The sequence below is a fragment of the Chiloscyllium plagiosum genome, chromosome 7, assembly GCF_004010195.1.
Source record: "Chiloscyllium plagiosum isolate BGI_BamShark_2017 chromosome 7, ASM401019v2, whole genome shotgun sequence".
NCBI classification, from domain to species: domain Eukaryota; kingdom Metazoa; phylum Chordata; class Chondrichthyes; order Orectolobiformes; family Hemiscylliidae; genus Chiloscyllium; species Chiloscyllium plagiosum.
The window spans coordinates 108,656,586-108,666,233 of record NC_057716.1 but is presented as its reverse complement, the minus strand read 5'-3'; the positions used below and the strand labels follow the sequence as shown (position 1 = coordinate 108,666,233).

The following is a 9,648-nucleotide window of genomic DNA, read 5'->3' as shown; positions in this document are numbered from 1 at the left end:
ATTCCCCCCCCCCAGCTCCCCCTCATTCCCAGACCAGCAACCTCCCCGACACACTCATCCCTATCCTCCTTCCCCCTACCCCCTCCAGCTCCAGAAGGCCCTCAGATGAAAGTGAGGAGGAGGTCACTCCAGACAATGGATGTCCCCAGTCCCTCGTCCAATCCAGATCCCTGTAGCTCTGTAGGGTCCGTGTGTCTGGTGAAAGATTGGGTTGAAGGTCTGGGGGCTTTCTTTAAGTGCATTTTTTGGATGGGTGAAGATCTCCTTAACTCGTGATGAGAAAGGGCATTTGGTTTAAAAAGAGAACATTATTACCCCATCCTCCAGCAGTTTCTTACCAAAGCCAATCTGAATTGAAACGTGTTTCTTTGGTAGAGATTGAAAAGCCAAAATAAGAAGCTCACACAGGTTCAACCAATCCGATGCCCCGAAAAATCATTACATACAATTTTTGTTTAAATTATTACACTTTGATGCACTCACTGCCAAAGGTTTATAGTCTGTAGTCAGCCACCCAGCTGGTGAGAAGATAGCTCAGTTGGTTGGAGAGGAGCCTAACATGTTGCCGAGGGTTTCAATGACACAGTGACATCAGTTGCTCTCAAAGCTGTGACACTGAAAGTCACGGTGCTTGAAATCGGAGCCAGGTAGTTTCAGTCCATGCTTATTCACACACCAACACAGGCCTCGTCGCTTCCCCTTCGAGGGCTTGCACTGTGGAGAGGAAAGGAGACTCCTAATCAATGTAAAATACAACCAGGTCATTCAGCAAAGCAAGATGAGCAGCAGGGAAAGCTTGCTGCCTGCATTTATTTTCATCATTCACAGAATGAGGGTGAAAAACGCTGGCCCAGCATTTATTGCCCATCCCTAATCCCCGTGTCTGCGTGGGTTTCCTCTGGGTGTTCCAGTTTCCTCCCACAGTCCAAAGATGTGCAGGTCAGGTGAATTGGCCATGCTAAATTGCCCATAGTGATGGGGAATTGGTGTGGGTGGGTTGCTCTTCGGAGGCTCAGTGTGGACTTGGTGGGCTGAAGGGCCTGTTTCCACACTGTAAGTAATCTAATCTAATCTAATCTAACTGCCCAGACAGGGTTTAAGAGTCATCCACATTGCTGTGGGTCTGGAGTCACATGTAGGTAAAAACAAGGACTGCAGATGCTGGAAACCAGAGTCTAGATTAGAGTGGTGCTGGAAAAGCACAGCAGGTCAGGCAGCATCCGAGGAGCAGGAAAACCAATGTTTCGGGCAAAAGCCCTTCATCAGGAATACAGGAGTCACATGTAGGCCAGACCAAGTAAGGATGGCAGTTTCCTTCTCTAAAGGACATTAGTGACCCAGATGGATGTTTACGACAATGGTTTAACAATCATTAGATTCTTAATTATAGATATTTACTGATTTCAAATTCCGCCAATGCCACAGTGGGATTCAAACTCAGGACCCCAGAACATTACCTGAGTCTCTGGATTGATAGGCCTGCAATAATACCCACTAGGCCATCACCTCACTGGTGTGACATAGGCTTACAGAGGAGAATGGATCATTATCAGAAAAGGATGGTTGTCTCATGCAATTCACTACCACAGAGGGCAGTTGATGCCAAAATACTGGTTGTACTCAGGAATGAATTAGCTTTTAGATCTTAGAGCTAAAGGGATCAAAGTGTATGGAGAGACAACGTGGGAGTGGGGGCGTGATGTGGGTGGTGGCGACTGGGTTGGATTAACAGTCAAGATCATATTGAATAATGGAACAGTGGACCAAATGACCTACTCCTGCATTCTATGTGTCTGGGGTTACTGAGGAAGGTAGGGAACGGCACTGGGTGAATTGTTCATTGAAGAGTTGGCACAGACACAACAGGTTGAAACTTTATTGCTGGAACAGCACAGCAGGTCAGGCAGCATCCAGGGAACAGGAGATTCGACGTTTCGGGCACAGGCCCTTCTTCAGGAATGCCTTCAGCAACAGACACAACAGGCCAAATGGCCTCCTTCCACACTAACACCAGTTTCAAAGACCCTCAGACAGCACCTTCCAAACCCACAACCACTTCCATCGAGAAGGACAAGGGCAGCAGATCCATGGGAACACCACCCCCTGCAAGTTCCCCTCCCAGCCCCTCACCATCCTGACTTGGAAATATATCGCCGTTCCTTCAGTGTCACTGGGTCAGAATCCTGGAATTCCCTCCCTAAGGGCATTGTGGGTCTACCTACAGCACATGGACTGCAGCGGTTCAAGAAGGCAGCTCACCCCCACCTTCTCAAGGGGCAACTAGGGATGATTCTGCCCCTAAAGCCTGTTACACAGAAACATCAGGAGGCCATTCAGCCCCTCGAACCTGTTGTGCAGGAACTGTTTTCAGTGTGAAGTGGGCAGTGGTATATTTTATAGACAGGTTGGTGGATTGGGCAGATATATGACAGATGAAGTTTAATGCAGAGAAATGTCATGTGAATCATTTTGATTCGAAGAATCAGGAGACACTGTTGAAAAGGAAGTAGTTATGATCTAACAGGGCTGGGGAGAAGGTATAGGGTGTTAGTGTGATGCGGCAGGGAGGGATTGAGGGGTTTGGTGGGGTGCAGGAGCAGAGGGACCTGGGCGTATGTGCATACAAGTTGTCAAAGATGGCAGGAGCGGTGGGGAGCAGGGTTAAACAGCCATTCACGATGCAGGGCTTTCTGAGCACATATAGTGTACAAGGGGCAAGAACATGATCATTAATTTTGACAACGCACTTATTAAACCTCAGCTGGGGTACTGTGTATGGCTGTAGGCACCACGTTACAGAAAAGAATGTATCAGAGGGCGTGCAGAAATGACTTTCAAGAATGGTTCCATAAGACTATAAGATATTGAAGCAGATTTAGGCTGTTTGATCCATTGAATCCACTCTGCCATTTGATCATGGCTGATATGTTTCTCAACCCCATCCTCCTGCCTTCTCCCTGTGACTCTTGACCCCTTTCAGAATCAAGAACCTATTTATCTGCTTCTTAAATACACTCAATGACTTGGTCTCCACTACCTTCTGCGGCAATGAGTTCCACAGAGTCCCCACCTTCTGGCTGAAGAGATTGTTTATAAAATCATGAGGGGCTTCGATAGGATGAATAGCTAAGGTGTTTTCCCCAGGGTAGGTAAGTTCAAAACTGGATGGCATAGGATTAAGGTGAGAGGGGAATAGAGACCTAAGGGGCAACTTTTTCACTTGGCGGGTGGTGCGTATATGGAATGAGCTGCCAGAGGAGGAGGCTAGTACAATTGCTATTATTTTGTGCAAAGCGACAGTGCTAGCAGTTCACACGAGCTCCGACAATACTCACGGACCTGTTTCCTTTTGTACAGGCCTTTACGGTCACAGTTCGGGATATAAACCTCATGTGGACTCAGGTAGGCAGCTTTCTTCAGATTCTGCAACACCACCTGCATTTGTCGGCGGCAAGGACCCTGTCGATTAAAGGACAAACCAGTTACACCACCATAAGGGAACAACAAACCACTGACCTGCAGATTCCATTGGTCATTTGCTCGTCTGTAACCAGGAGTGTGTTTCTGAACCTCTGGCTGCTTCTCCTCCCCCCTCCCCCACTCCCTCCACCACCTCCTTATCTCAACCCACCCCCCAGGCTGTGGTACACCTCTTGTGTCTAGATTAGAGTGATGCTGGAAAAGCACAGTAGGTCAGGCAGCATCCGAGGAGGAGGAAAATCGACGTTTCGGGCAAAAGCCCTTCATCAGGAATAGAGTTCTATTCCTGATAAAGGGCTTTTGCCTGAAACGTTAACTTTCCTGCTCTCTGGATGCTGTCTGACCTACTGTGCTTTTCCAGCATCACTCTAATCTAGACTCTGGTTTCCAGCGTCTGCAGACATTGTTTTTACCTGGGACATCTCTTGTGTGTTTATCCAGCCTCTTCCTTTTGTGAATGGCTGGCAGTCGCCATTTTTAATTAATTAATGGGATATGGGCAAGGCCCAGCATTGCTGCCCATCCCGAGTTGCCCCAGAATGTGGTAACCAGACCCACATTTTTACCTCACTCTCAGTGAAGATGGTTCTCTGGAAGTCCTGCTTGGATTTCTCCATAACAGAAGGAACTATAACAGCGAAGGTGAGCTGGTCAAATGGGGTAGACCCCATGGCAGGTGAAGTTTAATATAGGGAATCATGCTTCTTATTGCTAAAAGAATGAGGAAAGGCAATATCCAATAAAGAGACAACAGAAAATAGCATGCAGAAACTTGTGGGATGTATGTACAACATGCATTTAAGGTGAGAAGGAGAGTTCTGTAGTAGGAGAAGTTGAGAAAGTGGTATTGGTTAGTAAACAGAAGCAGTGAGTTATACTATAACAAGACAGGTTTACTAAACCATTTGTTAACTATGGGTAGGCTTCATAGGACTTAAACATTGGAGCAGGCCATTCAGCCTGTTAAGTTTGCCACACCATTCTATATGATCATGGTTGATTAAGCACTTTGATGCCTTTTATCCACCCCATCCCCATAGCCCTGTTCCCCACTGGTCATCAGAAATCTGTCCACCTCTGGTTTCTGCCTCTTAGCCCCCAATTATTAATCCACGCCAGGACATTCCCTCCCAAGTACAAACTGTTTCTAACCAGCTTCCTGTGGGACACTTTATCAAAAGCCTTCTGAAAATCTAAGTATACTACATCCATCAGTATTCTTTTATTAGTTCTGTTAGTGAAATCTTCCCCATTCTTAAATCCATGCTGATTCTGCCCAATCCAATCAATGTCATTGAAGTGTTTGTTTATCTCATCTTTTATAATCAATCCTAACATTTACTAACTCTTGATGACAGGCTAATAGGTCCTTAGTTCCCTATTTTCTTTCTCTTTTTGATTTCATTTATTATTGTCACCTGTACTGTGATAGAGTGGAAAGTATTGTTTGTGTACTAACCAGACAAATCATACCTTACATAAGTACACCAGGGTAATAGAACAGAATGCAGAATATAGTGTTACAGCGACAGAGAAGGTGCAGAGAGGAATCAACTCTAATATATGAGAGAAAGAAACAGAAGTTGCTGGAAAAGCTCAGCAGGTCTGGCAGCATCTGTGAAGAGTAATCAGAGTTAACATTTTAGGTTTGGTGACCCTTCCTCAGAGCGGTCCGTTACCTGAGAGGTCTGTACATGATCCTGATAACAGCCGGGAAGAAGCTGTTCTTAAATCTGTTGGCACGTGTTTTCAAGTTGTGTATCTTCAGTCCGGTGGAAGAGATTATAACGGGATGGGAGGGGTCTTTGCTGAGACAGCAGGAAGTGTAGACGGAGTCAGTAGATGGAAGGCTGGATTTTGGGAGGGACTGGGCTGTGTTCACAACTCTCTGTAATTTCTTGTGGTCCTGGGGCAGAGCAGTTGCCAAACTGAGCTGTGATACATCCAGATAGGAGGCTTTCTATGGTGCAGCTCCTCATTTCCAGTCACTTCTATCCCTAGTTCTGGGAGATTTCTCAAATTCTCCTCAGTGAAATCAGATACTATGGAATTATTTAGTTTTTCCATCATTTCTCTATTCCCTATTATAAATGTTCCTGATTCTAATAGACCCACATTCATTTAGCCAGATATTTCCTTCTTAAGCAATAGCTTTCACAATCTATTTTTATGTTTTTGTTAGATTGCATTCTTAGTTGTTTCTGCTAATCTTTTTTTTTATCAGTTTCTTTATCATCCTTTGCTGCATTCCAAGAATTTCTCAGTCCTCAGATTTTTTTTATAATTTCTGGTCACTTTATAAGCTTTCTCTTTTAATCTTACAACATTCTCCAGTGTTCAGTTCCAGGCTCCCAACATTAGGAAGGATGTCATGGCCTGAGAGAGGGTACAGTGAAGATTATCCAGAGAGGAAGCAACAATGAGGGAGTGCAAGGAATGTGTAGAGGCTGGAAAAGTTGGAACAGTTCATTTTTGAGAAGAGGAAGTCTGATGGGAAGATTTAATTGAGGTTTCAAATGATAAAAGGATTTGATAGAGAGGTGGGAGGATCAGTAACTATAAGAGTTACAAACTAAGACAATGCCGAAAGAATCCAAAGGGAAGATAAGGATGATTTTGGCCTCAGCAGCTTGTTACGATCTGGAATTGTTTTTATTATTCACTTACGAGATAAGGACGTCACTGACTAGGGGAGCGTTTAGCCCCCAGGGAATAGTTGAGTCAATCATGCTGCTGTGGGTCTGGAGTCACAGGTAGGCCAGACCAGGTAAGGGTGGCAGATTTCCCTCTCTGAGGGACATCACTGAACCAGGTGGGCTTTTCCAACAATTGTTTTGTGGTCATCAGCAAACTCCTCATTCCAGATTTTTATTGAATTAAAATTCCACTATCTGCCACGGTGGGGATTTGAACCTGGGTCTCTAGAACATTATCTAGATTAACAATCCAGAATAATACCACTCGGCCATCGTCTCTCAAGTGATGCTTGAAGGGTCTGTGAAAGTTAATTTTCAAAGGGGAATTGAAGTAATGGCCAAAGGGAAAATAATTCGAGCATCATAAGGAAAGAACAGGGGAAAGGGAGAGAGAGGCAGAGAGAGAGAGAGAGAAATTAGATAAAGTTAAAAATCCCATAACACCAGATTATAGTCCAACAGGTTTATTTGGAAGCACTAGCTTTCGAAGCGTTGGTCCTTCATCAGGTGGTTGTGGAGAATAAGATTGTAAGACAGAATTTATAGGTTAGCACTGCAGCCTCACAGCGCCAGAGACCCAGGTTCAATTCCAGCCCCTCAAGCGACTGTCTGTGTGGAGTTTGCACGTTCTCCCTGTGTCTGCGTGGGTTTCCTCCGGGTGCTTCGGTTTCCTCCCACAGTCCAAAGATGTGCAGGTCAGGTGAATTGGCCATGCTAAATTGTCCATAGTGTTAGGTGCATTAGTCAGAGGGAAATGGGTCTGGGTGGGTTGCTCTTCGGAGGGTCATGGGGCCGAAGGGCCTGTTTCCACACTGTAGGGAATCTAGTCATAAATTCTGTGTCTTACAATCTTATACTCCACAACGTACCTCCGAAAGCTAGTGCTTCCAATTAAACCTGTTGGACTATAACCTGGTGTTGTGTGATTTTTAACTTTGTACACCCCAGTCCAACACCAGCATCTCCAAATCAGAAATTAGATAAGCCTTCAAAGAGTGGGCAGTGGCCCTTATTGGCTGGATGTTTTGGTGGGACACAGAAGGGCTGGGGAAGCAGGGAGTGTTGCTCAGTGACAGCATGGTATAGTCAATGTTGTGTTCTACAGGGACACCATGATCCTCAAGGACTTACAAGTTCTGATTCCTGCTTGTGACCAGGGAGACGTCGGTCGTGGGATGTGTTCTCCGAGGAGGAGATGATTTTGGAAATATGCAGCCTCTTTTTGCGATCCTTGTTCAATGCTTCCACCTTGTGGTTAGACAAGCGACTGTGCTTTTTGGGCATTGGATTGGAACTGTAACCTTCCTCAGCCGTGTCCAGAGAAATCGACTGCTCTGTCTCAGGAGGCTCCTTCACTACAAAACAAAACCCCAGACAAATAGTGATTTAATATCACACTGAGCAGAACAACTGTCAGGACTGCGGGAGTGCTGCACTCTGACATGTGGAGGACAGAAGTTCAGGAGTCAGTGCAGACCTCCCCCTCCCCCTCCCCCACTAAATAACTTAAAGGCCTGTCCAGAGCCTGAGTTTTATGACTGACCAGGACTCTCGCCCCAACATGATTCAGCTGCAGCCTGTCCTCTCCTACCCCAGTACTGGTGCCAATCTCCCATGGATTTGAACCATGCATTTGCCTCTTTAACCTTATTGATCCACTTTGTACAGTACAATCTGCCTGCAGAGCTCACAACACAACACTTTTCACTGTCTCTCAGTATTTGTGATAACAGTGGATCGATCAATTATTGACCCTGTGCCAATTTTCTCATGGCACACCGAGTCATCCAGTGATTATTACCTTTTTGTTCCTGCTTTTTAATTTAGTCCTTAGCTGCTCATATTCCCTCATTTCCTCTTTCTATGATATCATTGGTACTGACATGGACCACAACAACTCGATCTTTCTCCTCCCACTCCAAGTTCCTCTGCAGCCCAGGTGGGATATCCTGATCCTGGGCACCAGGCAGGTAACCCGACCTTCGAGACTCTCAATCCAGCCCAGGGAGAACAGTGTCTATTCCCCTGACTATACCCTCCCCGATTACAACTACATTTCTCTTTCCTCTCCCCTCCTGAATGGTTCCCTGTGCCATGGTGCTACAGTCGGTTTCCTCAGTCTCCCTGCAGCCCTCACTCTCAGCCACACAGGGGAGCAAGAATCTCTCAGGACTCAAAACACTAACTCTGATCTCTTCCCACAGACACTGCCAGAGCTGCTGAGTTTCTGCAATCTGATCTGTTTTGGTTTCAGGGCCTGTGTCTGGTCACTGCCAGTAGGTGGTGTAACCTAACAACTCAATCAACCCCTCAAACAGCTGAGTAATGCTGCCTCCCATCTCCTGTAGACTCTTTGGGATTGACTGAGATTGTGAGGTTAGATTGTAGCCAGCTGATGTGTGTGTGTGTGTCTCTCTCTCTCCCCAATCCCTTTCTCTCTCTCTCTCTTTCACTGCCTCTCCCTCACACTCCCATCCCACCTCGATATGCTTCACCGCACCCCCACCCCCACAACTTTCCTTGTCTGCATACCGTCACCCAATCTCCGAAGCCTCTCACAGCTCTCTGCAAGTTCACTGCTAATTGGGAAGCAGGAATGAATCTGAAAGATTAGTCTTTTCAAACCGGGAGATCTCCCTTCTCTTTATCAAATACAGCTTTGTCATTGAACATCCCAGGTAGAACAACATTCATTTAAGTGGAGCTTTTAACATAGTTAAACAACACAAGGTGATTTTGAGGTGCCCTGTCAAAGGATTAGTTAAGAATTCCACACAAAGAAATGAATTTGGAGTTGGGGAAAGCGACTCATCCCCACATCCTGCTCCATCATTCAATGTAATGATGGCTGATCTGATCATCCCCCATTCCTGCCTGACCCTAATAACCTTTCACTATCTTTGTGCATCAGGAATCTCCCCACACCTGACTTGGAAATATTCAATGACTCTGCTTCCACTGAGACTCATGACCCTATGAGGAAAAGCATTGCCCTCACCCCCATTTTCTTTATTGATTCATGGGATGTGTGTGCCACTGGCTGGGCCCAGCATTTATTGTCCAACATCTTCCCCTGAGAAAGTGGTGGTGAGCTGCCTTCTTGAGCTGATGTCCTGGAGCTGAGATGACTGACCATCCAACAACCACAGCCATCTCCCTCTGTGCCAGGTATGACTCTAACCAGCAGAGAGTTTGCCTCCTGATACCCACTGATTCCAGTTTAGCCAGGGCTCCGTGATGCCACACTCGGTTGAATGCAGCCTCGATGTCAAGGGCTGTCCCTCTCCCTCCCCTCTGGATGATCGAGAGGAGACTGATGGGGCGGGAATTGGCCGGGTTGGATTTGTCCTGCTTTTTCTGTCCAGGACATACCTGGGCAATTTTCCACATTGTCGGGGAGATGCCAGTGTTGTAACTGGACTGGAACAGCTTGGCTCGGGGAGAGGCAAGTTCTGGAGCACACGTCTTCAGT

General features: G+C 46.2%; 1 protein-coding gene across 1 annotated transcript in view; it reads right to left on the bottom strand.

The window, feature by feature from the left end:
- Nucleotides 1-89: 89 nt before the first annotated feature.
- The window catches only part of LOC122551958 (insulin-like growth factor-binding protein 5), a 34,017-nt gene continuing 24,458 nt past the window's right edge, over nucleotides 90-9,648 (bottom strand). Inside the window, exons 4-6 of the mRNA XM_043694530.1 lie at nucleotides 7,308-7,531; nucleotides 3,340-3,459; nucleotides 90-714 (exon numbers count right to left, since the gene is read on the bottom strand). Coding sequence (XP_043550465.1) covers nucleotides 592-714; nucleotides 3,340-3,459; nucleotides 7,308-7,531 — 467 coding nt within the window. The 3' untranslated portion in view covers nucleotides 90-591. The remainder of the gene's footprint in view (nucleotides 715-3,339; nucleotides 3,460-7,307; nucleotides 7,532-9,648) is intronic.